Genomic DNA, 14868 nt, shown 5'->3' on the forward strand with positions numbered 1-14868 from the left:
GATATTCTGTCACAAAGTAATCCCTTACAAGAGCACATCTCTCCTCTCTCTCCCCTCTCTCCAAGCTCTCTTATCCTTTCAGTTCCACTATTAAAATCCATGCTTGTGAAAGCTGTCTCTTGCGAAGTGCTTTGTCTTCCAGGTGGTTTTTGACCAAAAATGCTGACAGCTCCAGAAAATTAGCTCATATTAAACAGGTAACTGGGGCTTTCTCTGAGGAGTTCTGCCTCAGCATTTACCAGGCACACACACACACAATTTACAGTATCTGCTGCAGTGCAAAAACTGTTGGCTATATTTGTGAGGAAAAATATTTGTGAGGAATACCAACAAGCTAGGTGCCACAAAAGGCCGGGAGAGCTCAGAACATCACATCTATTTATGTTTTACCAATCTTAGCAGAGGAAAATATGTTTTTTTCTAATAAAGAAGGAAAGAATATACTGTAATATTAGAAAGGCTGATCTGAACATAGTGTTTTTGCTAGATAAAAGAATGATAATTTATTAATACTGCTGGTTGTTGCAGGGTAACTTATTTGGAGGTTTGGACTGGAATAAGTTACATTACTGTGAACATTTCAATCTATATGGGGCCAAATCAATCAGAAGAATGCAATGGGGATGAGATTTGCTGCTGTAAACAATAGCAACAGCACAAGCTGCAAGTCTCAAAATTCTCATTTTCCTTCAGCAATCATTTATTAAAATTATTATTTATGCTGATATTAATTTGGAGTTTTCTGGCATGTGATGAGTAAAAATTAAGGAACCATAAGGTTTACAGCTCAGATCCTGCCCCCTTCCCCTGGCACCTCACTGAATGTGGAGTGAGCATTCCAGAGGCACAGGAAATCACAGGCACAGGAGTTTTTAGAAAAAAAAAAAATGATCAGGCTCCTCCTGAGCTGCTGAGAGTGCATAGAGAGGGTGGGGAGGAAATCCCTGGGTTTATGTTGGTGTTTGATAATTTTGCTGCTCCCTTTGCTGCTCCAGGTAAAGCAGGTGTTGACCTTCCAGGTAACTCTCTGTTCCTGAGGTGATGGCACAATTTTGCTTAAACGTGTGCTCATCTGAGGAGAGTCTTAAAATCAGTTTTATGTTTGTGAAGGCTTTGGGGAAACTGGGAATCTGTGGCCTTACTCCTGCTTGTAAAATCACAGACTGGCTATTCATCTCTTTTTTGTACTAAATCTGGTGAGATTTCATTGTTTCCATGAATATCAAGCACTGCCTTATGGAGCAGCCTGGGAGCTGCCTGCCTGCTGTGTCAGGGAGCTCTTGCAGTTTATTCTCCTTGGTGACTCTGAGAACAAGCCTAATTCTGCTTTTCTACTTTTTTTTTTTAATACCCCTTCTTTAAACCGCAGTCCACTGCAAAGATAGAGATCTACTAAGCCTCTTGGTCTGCTTTTTCCTTTTCCCTTTGGTTTTGCAAGAATACAAAACAAAAAAATAAAGAGAATAGAACTGTTAATTGTTTTGCACAGGTCAGTTTTGTTGTACAATATTTCACAAAGAGTTGCATTAGTATAAGGTGTGTTACCTCACCTAAGGTGAAAGAGACATGGAATTGGGAGTTTGAAATTGATTTTAATATAGCCATTGCTGGCGTGCTGCCACTAATGCCTGCACAGCTCAGTGAGGAGACCACAGTGTGCCTCATAATTGGAGGTCAGACTGCACCAGAGCTAGCCTCCCTTGGTCAGTGTAATTAAGTGAGCAGGAAGGGTTTGCACAGGGCCTCTGAAGCTGTGTTTTCCTCAGAGCCATTCCCATGGCCAGCTGGGAAGAAGACTCCCTTGGATCCACAATGTGCGGGTGAGTAGGTAGCCTCAAAGAGAGAAGGTTCAAATTCCTTGGCACTGCAGCCTGTCTGGCAGGGCTGAAAATGTGATTTCAAAAGAGCTGTTTGACCAGGGAGATGGCTGTGCCACCCCCACCATTCCAGCACACAGGGAGCACGGGCAGGGATGGAATTGGCTTGGACTGAAGCATTTCCCATTCCTGTTCAGTGCAGCCTTTTCTTATGGATTCTTTCTTCGAGTCACTTTCTCCTCTGTGATTCATCATTTTGTCTTTAGATTTTGTACTGGAGCCAGATCATAGGCAATCCAGAATGTTGAGCTGTGCCCAGCTATTCATGTAGTTCCAGCTGCTGTTACTTAAAAAAATGACATAAATGCACAAACTCCGGATTTTACCATTAGTTATTTTCTTTCTGCGGTTGTGGTCTTCCTACTTGGGAGTACCCTTTGTTTCTTCTGTTGGTTTCCATCAAGATCTGGTTAAAGTCTTTTCCTGATCATTAATTTCTCCATAGCTCTAATTTACATTTCACTTCACTGTTCAGTTTCATCTCATCTCATCTTCCCTACACATCCTTAAAAGATCCCAAATCCATATTAAATCTGAAGGTATTGCTTGTTCATCTCATTTTTGAACTGCTGTCACAAACACATAATTTGCCATTATCTATCAAACTAGAATCATCATTATTTCCTGTTGTGTCTTTTGTTATTACTTCTGACACAAACCCAAATTAGTAATAATGACTCCAAACCAGTGGTCACCCAGCTGTCTCCTACTTGAAAAGCAAGAATCTCCAGATCATACAGAAGAAACCCACAGCAAGGTCTGCACACTGCATTAATTAAATTTCTTCTTGTTTATCACACTTTTTAATAGAACCGCTTTTTATCCTTGGCATCTGGGCCACAGCTATTTACTTGAGTTCAGGGAAATATTTACTTGTCAGAGAATTAAAGGGGTTAAGCCAGCGGGAATATTTCCCAGATAAGGAATTCAGATATCAGCCCTAAGCTAGGAAGGCAAAAGCCTCTTGAGACTCTGTTTTCTCACCTCCTGTCCATTTAATTTGTTACTCCCATGCTTTCACGTACTTGATGGCTGCTTGACAATTTTATTGTGTGTTGTACAGTCCCTCAGTGATCACACCTCCCTCTCCCTGGCTCCCTCTCCGTGGTCACACAGCTCACATCCAATACTCATCTCCACCACCCAGGGTTCTCTTGTCCCCTTGGTGTGGCTGTGCAAGTCCCACTGCTGTCAGCGGGAATTACATGTGTGCATCAAGGAGGGGAAAATCCCTCATGTGCTCTGCTCTCCTCGTTATCCTGGCACAGTCAGCTCTGGAGATGGCTCATCCATGAGCCTTTTATTCTCTTGGGTGCTGTGAGTACAGCAAGTTGCCTCCCAGGATCAGCAGTTTTGCTCTTGAGGTGTTTAGCAAGCTGATTTACTGTGCGTGTGCACACTCTTAAGTGTCCTCATCCCGCCAACCCCATATCTGGTAGCATCCCTGTGTTAGATGGTGGAGCTTCCTATTTCCTTTTTGTGCCACAACACCAATTCCTAAACAGGCTCCCAGCAGGCTCCAAGTGAAGCAAACCCTCCCAAATAACATATGTTCAGGCCCTGCCATCTGAAAGTTTGGGAAAAATTCACAAGGTACAAAAATCTAAAAGGCATATTTTTAATTTTCCTTAAAGATCTGAAGGATGACATTTTATAAGCACTTCATGAGAGGTGCTGCTAAACAAGGAGGTAGTTAAAATAATATCTAATCAGTTAGAAAAACTGTAATTCCTTCCAAAATTAATTGGAGTATTAAGTGAATGAAAATGGTTAAATGAAAGCAACCACAGACATGAACCAGAGATTTTCATTGTCTGAATATGGATCTGGATTCTCTTTGCTCCTTCTGGAAACTCCTCAGTTTTGGAGGCACCTGCTGTTTCACACCGGCCACTGTTCCTGAAAATACAACTGAAATTCAACTCCATTTGCAGCCTCATTCCTTGAGCACACAGTTTGTTACCACAGCTTAGAAAAGCAGGATGGCAAACTAGTTTGGGAAAAAAATCAATTTGCCATCAGATTAGAAATCAACTGTAAACATGTTGAAGAATTCTTTTTTTTTTTTTTTTCACTACTGCTCTGCCTTTTCTTCACAATCTGTTGTGGTGTCAGACTTATTTTGATAATACTTGTAGAACTTGTCATATTAACAAAGTTATCAAGCAGAGCAAGCGCTTGCACAGCAACAGCTGTAGTCCAGCAAAAGTCAAAATAACTGGCCATGGGTATTTGAAAAAGAACATCCACGTTGTAGTTCCCCAAATCCAAAATATTCTCAGTACTCTCCAGAGTACTTGTAGGTCTTTTTAAATAGAAACTGCCCTTAAACCTGGAACAATCTGCTCCAAACTTTGAAACTGAGAATAAAGATAAAAGGAAAAAAAATCAGATTTTTAAAATATATATTAGGATTTATTTTTGCTGTGATAGTGTCACTCAACTATTTCAGCCTCTGTGGAAGTGGTTCATAAAAAAGGCTCCACATTAAATCCAATACAATGATGGAATTTATTTAGTGTTATATAACAAACTCAGAAATACTTGTTTAAAAACAAAATAAACCCCATAATCCACTAAGACTGTAAATTGGTGGGGTTGGAACAATCTTTTCATTATTCTTGTCCACAGAGCTCAATACAATGAGGCCTCAGTTCTTTGCTAATGTCTCTAGGTGTTAACACAATGCTATTAAATCTACTCAATGGACAAAGATGCAGCCAGTGGATTTATGTGTCCCATTCCTTGGGAGACGTGCAAATCCCACAGAATGGTTTAATGGCCGGATTTTTCAGCTGCAATGTCTGATTTTGCACGTACATCAGATAATATGCATCTATTTATGCAAATTGCTGCCGGATTTATAAGCACAAAACACTCGTGCCTGGGAATTCCTATTTGTGGCCTTGAGCTGGAGAAGGAAAGGATGGGATTTGGGAGCCAGGGCCCGGCTGTAGGAGAAGAGCAGGAGCCACACTCTGCTTGAAACCTCTGCTTTCAGTTTTCTGTGAAACTGACTGAAGTTTCACTTTCTGACCCTGTGTTGATCTGCCTTTATTTTTACACCAGAAATTTGCTAGTTTAGTGGAGTTAGTTTCCTCTGCTACTGATGTGGATGTGGATTAAGCCTGACAAGCCTATTTTCCTCTAAAAAAAGCAGGGCCAGGCTCAGGCTGGTTCACAGATACGGTTGAGGAGGCAATCCTGGCACTACCCATTTCTCTACCCTGTCCTGAGTTTTTCATTTCTGGATAGATCAGTTTTTCCTCACCAGTATGTAATTTTTTGTAGATTTGCTACTACTCCCTCACGCCATGTTTCTTTCCCTCACAACTTGGGCTCTGCTCTCCTCACATGACACACTCATGAACCCCTGGACATAGATCTTTTCCTGTGAATACAAATTTTTCCTCGTGGGGTACACTTGGTTTTCACCTGGCCATATTAGTTTTTTGCCCACTGAGCACGTTTCCAGGGCTGTGTTAATTTTCCTCTGGACATGCTGCTTGTTCCCTTGTGGGCACATGTAAAGAGAGGGCTAGAGGAAATAACCGTAGGTTGAGACAGGAGAGATTGAGATTATATATGGGGGAAAATTTCACTTTTATGGTGGTCAGGCATTGGAATGGGTTGCCTAGGAGGTGGTGGAATCTCCATGTCTGGAGGTGTTTCAGAGCTGTCTGGATCTGGGGCTGGGTGATGGTTTGGGGGTGACAGTGGCACTGCTGGGTCGGTGGTTGGACATGATGATCAGGGAATCACCGAACCTGAGCTGGAAGGGGCACAGATCTTCAAACCCATGGAATGGTGGGCATCAAACCGCAGCTTTGGCATCATCAGCAGCGTGCTCTGTGATGTGAACTCACGATCTCCCTGCATGTGCCGGCTGGTTTGGGCTTCCTTCCCTGGAACACACCAGCTTTTCGCGACAATTTGAACGCGTAAGTTTCTTCTCCGGACAGACAAGGCTCCCGCGGATCGCGGAGCTCGGCAGAGCACTGAGAGAGGAAGCGGCAGCGCCGCCGAACCCCTTTCCCCCTCCATCATCATCACCTTCATCCCCGCTCCCCCCGCGGCGGGGCGGCGCCTGTCGCTTTAAGCGGCGCGTGCCCGCGCGCGCGGGGCGGGGCGCGGCGGCGGCGCGCGGCGGGCGCTTCACCTGCAGCCCGGAGCGGCCGCGGGACCCGGCCGGCTCCGCTCCGCTCCTCGCTGCACGGCACCGCTCCGATCCGCTCCGATCCGCCCGCCGCGGACATGAGCGCCGGCCCGAGGCGGCGGCTGCTGCTGCTGCTCCTCCTGCCCGTCTGGGGCTCGGCGGCGGTAAGTGCAAACGGGCGCGGAGCCATCCCCGCCGCGGCTCCTCCGCGCCCGCCGCGGCAACTTCGGGCTCGGGGAGTGAGGGTGATGGTAGTGGGTGCGCGGAGCTCCTGCCGCTGCTTCTGCCGCGCTGCCGTTCCCCACCTCCTTTTTTAACATCGAATCGCCTCTGTGCAGTTTTTAATTGTTTTGTGGAGCCGCCGCTCAGGTGCCGCCGCGGTGCCGGCACGAGTACGCTCCGCGCTGCGCCTCGCCGGAGAAACTTCGGGGGCAGCGGCGCGTCCCGGCGCGGAGCCGCTCCGAGCCCCGCCGAGCCCCCGCGGCCGCGCTCCCCGCCGAGCCACGCGGAGCCCGCGCCCGCTGCAGCCCCTAACTTTTATTTTTACAAGCCCATAAACCCAACCGAGCGGGCCCGGTGGTGATGCTCGGAAAGTTTGGGATTTTTAGGGTTTTATTCCCACGGCGCCTGAAATTGAAGGGTTTCTGTAGAACATCAACAAGCGCCTGAACGCGTGGCTGCAGTGTTACCGAGCGAGCCGGGCGGCTGCTGGCTTTCGGGCTGGGCTGGCTGCGGGAACAAGAGCCGCTTATTTTTCTGCCTCAATCCCCCGGTGCCAAGTAGAATCCGTGTCCCGAGCCTCGTGGAGGCTGGTGGGTGCCCAGGAATAGCCCCGATGCGCTCTCGTCTGGCGAGCACCGCTCTAATAACGGGGCGATTTCAGATTGGAAGCCCGCTATCCTCGGTGACACCCTTTGAAATGTTTCCTAATGGCAACATCTTGCCAGCCGCGGTCAGAGTCCAACAGAGCCGCCGCTTCCTTGCGCTTCCCATGCAGTAGCTGGCATCCGTCTCCCGAGCGTGATTTTAAGCCGAGTACATTGGCTTGTGTTCTGCTTGCTAAGCTCATCCGAAAGGACCCTTCTTTCTCTGCTGTTGGTTTCTGTGTCTCCGGCGCAGCGCAGTCTGGGGCTGCGGGGGTTGCGGTGCTCCCCGGGGAGGCAGGTGCCCGCCCGGAGTTGCACTTTGCGGGGAGGCGCCGCTCCCGCTCCCCCGGCTGCAGCCGGCGCTGCCGGCTCTGGAGGCGGCGGAGGTGCCGGCAGCATCGCTAAGCGATGCTCTGGCTGGCTCTGCCGACAGCCCCGGCGCGTTAGAAATCCCCTGCCACCAGCACTTGTTAGTGCGTAAATCACCTGGCACTCCGCACGCATAAATCACGGGCTTGTGTGCTGTCAGCGAGTTCCTCTGGAGCCGGGGTCTGGGACCTTCCCTGCCGGGGAATCCCAAGGAGCCCGGGCTGCTGTGGCTGGGCTGCCCCGTCCCTGTGGCGGGGGCTGGATCCTCTGCTCAGTCCAAAGTTGCAGCTGAGTGTTTTGTTGGCTGTGTCCCCCCCTGGGTGCTGGCGCGTTGTGCAGGATTCTATGCATTATCAGGTTTTTAACTGGGAATCCCTCAATTCCTTCCCACTGCCGGGGCACGAGCAGAGCCTGGAATGTCCCGGAGGCTGCAGCGGGCAGAAACTGGGTTGCTGCTGCAAGGGTGAAGGGGAAGCAAGGGTGTCCTCACCTGGTCGCAGGCTCCTGTGTTTCTCCCCCTTCCATGCTGGGGTCTGCCCAGTTTCTCAGTAGCAGACGTCGGTGGTTTGGAAGTTGCAACATCAGGCCTTTGCGTGTCTCCAGTGCGAGCACAGCGCCTTGATGAATTGCTGCTCTTTGTTTCCTCCCCTCTTCTGACAGTGCCCGGTATCCCAGCCTTCCTACAAACAATGCTCTCTTGTAGTCAGGCAACTATTGGTGGCCCGTTTTATTTTTTGCAGCTACAGTATGGATCCACTCCAACAGATAGGCACTCTAACACAAGCAACTTCTACTTGCACACTGCTCTACTGTTCAGGTTTGCTCATGCCTAAACACTTCATCGCTGGGTGCAAAATGTTTTCCCAAATGACAAAAGTCATGGTGTGCATTTTCCTTGTTTTGTTTTTGCAGGCACACAATGGGGATCTTACAGTTAGACCCACATGCAAGCCTGGCTTCTCAGAACAAGACTACACAGCATTCATCTCCCAGAATATCATGGAAGGGCAGAAGTTACTCAAAGGTAAGTGGAATAAAAAGCTTAATAGCTTCTGCAATAACTGTATTTTCAGGAGGTGAAAGGAGGCTTAAAGATGCTGGTTTTGATGGTGAAATTGTCTGCAGAATTATGTTTGTAGGAGGATGAAACACTAAGTGGTTTACCTGAGCACAGTTTTGAATACAGATGAATCATTCCAAGTCCGCTGCTGTCTGCTTCAGGTGGATTGTTTGTTACACCATGCGAGGTCATCACTTCACTCTTGAGTCTCCCACTCCCACCCTGTCTGAAGGAACTCTGCATCTGATATTTTAGCAAGTATTTTTATGTATGAAATTCAAAGATCCCTAAATTATCTCTGCTTTGAAATGGATGATAAAGCAGACGTTGTTGTTGGAAATGTGGTAAACAAGCCTACAGACATTCTGTTCACAAATGTGGCATTCATTTTCATTACTGCCCCACTGACAACATGAAAACACAGGCAAAAAGAAACTACCAATTAGCTTTATAGTAATTGCAGGATTATAACCACTTTTGTGCTTGTAAACTCTAAGATGTCTTCATAATCCAAATAACTGTAGATTATCCTGCGTATTGCTCTGTCTTCTTTTGAAGTTAAAAATAATTAAACTTTATATTTGCATGGCGCAGAAAAATACTTTATTCCAAGAGAATTTTTGAAGATCAGAATCCCACAGCAGCCCAGGAAGTTGGGGAGCACGTCAGGACTTGGTGCTCTACTCCAGGCTTTATAACTGTATTTTTCAGTGTTTTCCTGAGCACATTTTGCTTGCATGCATGTCTCTGTGCCAGAAAGCTGGGATTTCTGTCTTCCTCCAGACCAAACACCTGCTCTGTTACTTTGATTTTTCTCAGAAGAGAGGGAGAGTTGTCAGTGTTCTCTCTGGCTTCAGCAGAATCCAGGACTGGACGTTTTTGCTCTGCATGAGCTGGCAATCACTTTTGTTTCTGTGCCCAGTTGTCTTAGTGTTGCTGTTCAGGAATTCTCTTGATTGGCCTGGCATTAATTAGTAGACCTTGGGGAGTTTATTTTTAGTTTGAAGGGTAACCAGTGAGGGAATTGGGATGGACAAGCTCAAGATTATGCAACCCTAAAGAGACCAAATACCAATAGTTTACACACTTTGTAGCAAATTTTGCCAAATGTGAAGGCAGCTTTACAGGTCAGTCTGGAAACTGGGTAGATTTCATGCTCTTTTAGCTTTGCAAATTATTTGATAAAAAATGTTCTCTGAGTACTGTAGAAAGCTGTGGCATAAATATATTTGCTCAGAAGAGTGGTTTTTTTGCAGTTTAGTGCTTGATAAATGGTGCTGTGTTTATAGAGGTGGGCAACAGGGATGGAGCAGAAGGGTCTGCTCAGAGGCATTGGGTGGCTGTGACTTTCAGAACAGCACAGTGGCTGTCATTTCATTTCTGGTTTAACTGATAATTTCTAAATATGAAATTATATTTACACAGGCTGTCAAGTTGATTTGAATGAAAATATATTTCTATTTGATTTTATCCTTTAGGGACCAGTTGTAGTCTTACATTAGTCATGGCAACCCTGCCTCTGATTTAGGGCTGAACTCACCCTGGGGACATTATGTATCCATGCCCCACTTGTAAGATTCATGGCCTGATAGCGTTGTCACAGGTTCCATGATTTAAAAGCATTTTCTCAACAAAAGAAGGAAGAAAAAAAGTGCAAGTGCTGTGTTTGCTAATAAGTAAACTATCATCTTTGCACCTTTTAATCTATAGTCAAATACATGCTGTTGTTTATCATGGAAAGCAAATATATCTAATTAATTTATACAATAATGGGCAAGAAAATTCTTCTTCATGCTTGTGTTGTTCTTTATATATACTCTAGCATGTAAAATTGGTAGTTTTCCAGTTTAGGTTTAATTTTACTTCCTAGCACTTGATGTGTCTGAAGCATAAAATGTTTATCTCTTTCTTCCATCTGGGTGAAGTATTGTACAATAGTTCAGACCAAAAATGGGTTCAGATTGCTTACATTATCATGTTTGATAGATTGACATATGTACTATTTCACACCATCTTACCACGCAAAGCTCTGCTGCCAGCAGCTACCACCATCTTATTCATCAGCATTCAGTAATTCATCTGCAGGCCAAATGGGACTGTTTGCCTGAATTAAAGAAAAAAAAAAAAAAAAAAAAGAAAGTAAGTAGGCAGAAATTCACCTGTCAATGCTTTCCTGGAATCTGGGGGTTGGAAAAAGCGTGTCTGTAGCTTGGGTGACTCTTGGGGGATTTCACAGAGGTTTTTATGGATAATGCTCACCTTGTCCTTAGGAAGGAGAGGTGGGCAGTCCTGGGACAGTTTATCTCTGAAGGTTTGTCCATCACAAATCAGGCAGCCTGCAGCCCTCAGCATGGTGGTGAAATTCCTCCACACCATGGAGTAATTTGGATGTTCGTGGTTCTGTGTGGCAATAAATAAACCGAGCATTTCCCTTTTTAAGCTTTGCAAGATCCAACTCTCAAATGTATGCACTGTTATGAATGCATCAAAATGAAAGTGTTTATAGTATTCTAGGTTTGAATCAAGTTAAACAGATAATCACTGCTTATAATTGGTTTATTCCAATGGAAATAGCTTAGCCTTAATTTGACAACAAGAGCTTTTACAGAGTCATTGTTTTATTATAAGTATGCCGTAAGCTATTAGCTACTACTTTGTGGTTCATCTTATTTGCCTGAGTCAGCTCTCTAACATGCTCAAAACATACAGATTCTAGCAGGAGCTATTTGTTACACAGTAATTAACTTGTTTATGATAAATGGATAGGAGAAATGTCACGGCATTTTGTTTTATGTATAAATGAAGAGCATCTGCATTCTAAAAATTTCATGTTAATTAGACTTAAAATAGTTTTCCCCAGCAGTGCCACAAATACCACACGCTGCACATCACTGCCAACACTGTGGCCTGATGATGGGGTGGTGGCTGAGGTGATTTGTGGAGCCAGTGCCTTCCTCAGAAATGCCATCACTGCATCTCTTAATGAAAGCTACTGGGGTGTAATCTGTTATACTTTTTTGTCTTTGTTTTTGTTTGCGGGATAATAAACTTAGTGTTGATCATTGGTGCATGATAATGTATAAGATAGCTTCGTTAAGTATTTTCTTCTTTAGCCTGAGGGAAAGATCTCCGTGTCTGCAGTATGGCAGAGGACGATTGTGGCACGGGGATCTTTTCCTCTCTGTTAATTATTTATGCTAACTTAACGTGGTGAGAACATTGGTCCTGAGGGGTGGGGAGCAGGGCCATGTGGGGCTGCACTGAAGCAGTTGAGCAGTGTCCCAGGGGATCTGATTCCTGATGTGAACTCAGTGTTTGGGAATGGTGAAGACCAGCGGCCTCTTGGGGAAGGAGGGAGAGAAGGATGCTGAAAGTGGTGAGCAGTATGATACTCTTGCTATTGGCTTTGTGCCCTTTTGGATTTTTTGTAGCGTTTTTTAAGATTATGATTATTAAGAAAAGATGTTTTTCAGAATTAGGAGTTGAGGTTTAATTGGCACGCCGTGAGGCTGTGGTGACTGGGAGTGGGTGGGGTGACATCAGGGTGCTGAATGCGTTATTCCTCCAGTGTGGCCCCACCAGGGCTCCAGCACCTCTCAAACACACCTAAACAAAACAACTCAGAGCAGACACCACGAGCAGATGAGAGGTAGAGCCACTTTGTTGTGTTTTCTGTGCATCCCTTCGTGATTTGTGTTTCTGTGCTCAGTCTGAGCAGTGCCTGTGCTGATGGAGCAGGGGAACTTCTCTGGTGTGGGCAGCCACGTCTGGGGACAAGTGTGTGGCAGCGCGCTTTATTTTCATATGAGGAGATGAATAAACTCTGCCAGCATGTTCTGCTTCAGCAAATGTATGAAACCAAAGTTAGCCAAGCTCATGCAAATGCATAAAAATGTAATTGCTTCTATTCTAGGATTTTTTTACTAGCATGATTTTTGGTTAAAAAAATACATAAAAGCTTTATTGGAATACTGCTTTTTTTTTTTTTTTTAAAGAAGAATTCACTATAGAGATAATCTCTTGTAAGTTTTTGAGCGATAGGTTGTTCTTCATGGTCTAAAGCTTTTTGTTCTCTCCACTGAGATTTCAAAACCTCCATCCTTTTTAGCCCTTACCACATCCAGTATTAAAACTTAGGAAGGCTGTGAATGCTGTTTAGAGAATATTGACTGCATAGACCAAAAAAACCCCAGCATCCACAATCTCCTTGGGATAGTGGAGAATACTGTAGATGGTGCAGGCTTCCCACTTCTCCTGGGTTTAGAGTCCAGAAAATACCCAGGACCCATCTGCTGTCAGTTTTGGCAGGAGCTTGGTTCCCCCAGGCTCTGAAGGGTGTGTGGATATCTGAGGCTGCCCTGCCCACAGTCATGTCCAGGTGCCCTCTGGTGTGTCCTGAGGGTGCTTTTGGGAGGGGAAGAGCCTGAGCAATGCTGGATTTGTTCTGGTGTTTGGTGATTTTGTTGAGCACCTCTTAGGGTTGCTCGGTGCTTGCAGCAGCTCTGCTGGAATAGCCAGTGCCTTCTCCAAGCTGCTCGGAGCTGAAAAAAGCAGAGAGGCTTTTCCATTCGTGTTTTCATTATTTTCTGGTCTGTGATTCTGCATGAAAAGCAGTTACTGCAGTTATTGTACATGTAATTAGCTACACAGTTCCCTAATAACATCTGAAAGTAGCAGAGAGGCCGCTGGGGCCCAGAACTCACCCTCACCTCTCTTCACTGCTTTCTTGGAGCAAAGAGAGGCAGGCAGGCACCAGCTCTCTGTGTTCAGCTTGCACAAGCTCCAGTGGAGCTGCCTCTCAGAAAGCACTTCTCACATTCTGCAGGACAACTTCTTCTAAAAGCAGTTTCTCGTGATGGGCTCGTTGCAAATCAAAACCATCATTTCCATCCTCAATTCCAGGGGAGACCCCAGAAAGAGCTGCTGCAGAGCAGGGAACTGCTGATGCCCATGTATTTTTAATGCTGTTCTTCAGATCTAACTTCTGACACAAAAATGATGTTTAAGATGACATTTTTATCTAAATAAAATTGCAGTTAATGAGACTGGAGTAGTCAATAACACTCTGTAGAGTTAATCCCCTTACACTGTTTAATAACTGTATATATTGCTTTCTAGTTCAGAGCTTTGAACCAAATTCCTCAAACCCAAGCAAAATTACATTTCTCTGCGTTCTGGGGAGTTAACTGATTTTTATCTGAATAAATCTGCTTCTCCAACAACAGACTTGAAGCTTCTCTGTTTTTTCAGGGATTTGTCTGTTAGAGAATTGTGCTGCTTCAAATTAGGCATTCTAGGTAGGTATTAAGGAAGAAGATGAAACAACAATTTCTGTTGAATAATTTATTCATTTCTTTATTTATGCTTAGGCTCTTAGGAAATAAGCTGTGTCTGGAACAGTATCAATTAGTTATTTATTGTGAAATACCTGTTGTTTTGAACGCTAAACTGATCATTTTAGGGCTTTAAGGTTGGAAAATGTTAATTTTAAAGTCAGTTCTTTGTACAGGAATTGACTGTCACTGACAGAGCTCATGAGCTCTGATCTCACAGAGCAGATGCTGAAAGCATTCTGGAAATTACGGTTTTGCATGTGGCAATTGGAACTTATTTATTCTAGCAGTGAAATATTTTCTTGCCTAATTTTCATTGACCTAATGCCAGTTCTCATTGCCTAATTTCATTGATATTTATGTGCAGGCCTCCTTCTGCCTTGATTTCTACCCTGGAAATGGGTCTCATGTTTTTTTAGATGGAATTTATTTCATTGCAAACTCAGGCTGGGGAAGTACTTGGTTCCACAGCAGCACGGGCCATGTGCACAGCTCATAGAATATTTTAGCAATATAGATTATACTTAAAAGTCTTATTTGAAGGGCAAGAAGAGATTAAAATTACAGAGGATAGGATTTCATTGGAAATCTGCTGCTTAATGTTTCTCATAGAATGAATTTGAGTAACATAGAGAAAGATGGGAGTTTGTTTGATTTGAGGTTACTGGAATATTCAGAATTAAGGCCATTGCTGTATCAAGTGGAATTTTTTATTTTCAAGCAAATTGAAGTAGTAACTAAGACCAGGCAGTGGTGTTTGAAAAGCAAAGACCAGTCCTTGCCAGCTTTGGGTGGTTGGCAGGGGGTTGGGATGAGCTGTGACTGTGATTCCAGGCAGATTTCCCTAGGATCCTGGTGTGGAGCACTGCAGGAGAAACCCCTGCAGGCTCAATGGAGTTGATCTGTACCCCTTTTTGCGTATGTAAACCTTTTGTGCCCTAGCCAAAGATTCTGGAGAGGATTTGGCTTTACATTGCATTTTCCTTTTGGTGCCTACATGACCCCCAGGGCTGTGTTTCCAGGGAAAACCCAGAAGTGTCCTTGGCCAGCCCTGCCATGGCAGGGTTTTCTTACTGCTCAGGATGCCATGACATATTTTAGATATTTTATTTTAATATTTATTTATTTATTAGTATTTCTGAAATGAGAGTGCTGGGATTGTTTAGCCTGCAGAAGACTTGATAATTGTATATAAACTCCTCGTGGA

At 44.7% G+C, this 14868-nt stretch overlaps 1 protein-coding gene across 1 annotated transcript in view; it reads left to right on the top strand.

Annotated features, from left to right (window-relative positions):
* The first annotated feature begins 6058 nt into the window (after window positions 1–6058).
* CDH4 (cadherin 4) overlaps window positions 6059–14868 on the top strand; it is a 415458-nt gene continuing 406648 nt past the window's right edge. The window contains exons 1-2 of the mRNA XM_054274637.1: window positions 6059–6197; window positions 8181–8292. Coding sequence (XP_054130612.1) covers window positions 6132–6197; window positions 8181–8292 — 178 coding nt within the window. The 5' untranslated portion in view covers window positions 6059–6131. The remainder of the gene's footprint in view (window positions 6198–8180; window positions 8293–14868) is intronic.

Source organism: Melozone crissalis, unplaced genomic scaffold (genome assembly GCF_028551555.1).
Source record: "Melozone crissalis strain CALT ecotype California unplaced genomic scaffold, PUWL_Pcris_2 ptg000017l_1, whole genome shotgun sequence".
In the NCBI taxonomy this organism is placed as follows: domain Eukaryota; kingdom Metazoa; phylum Chordata; class Aves; order Passeriformes; family Passerellidae; genus Melozone; species Melozone crissalis.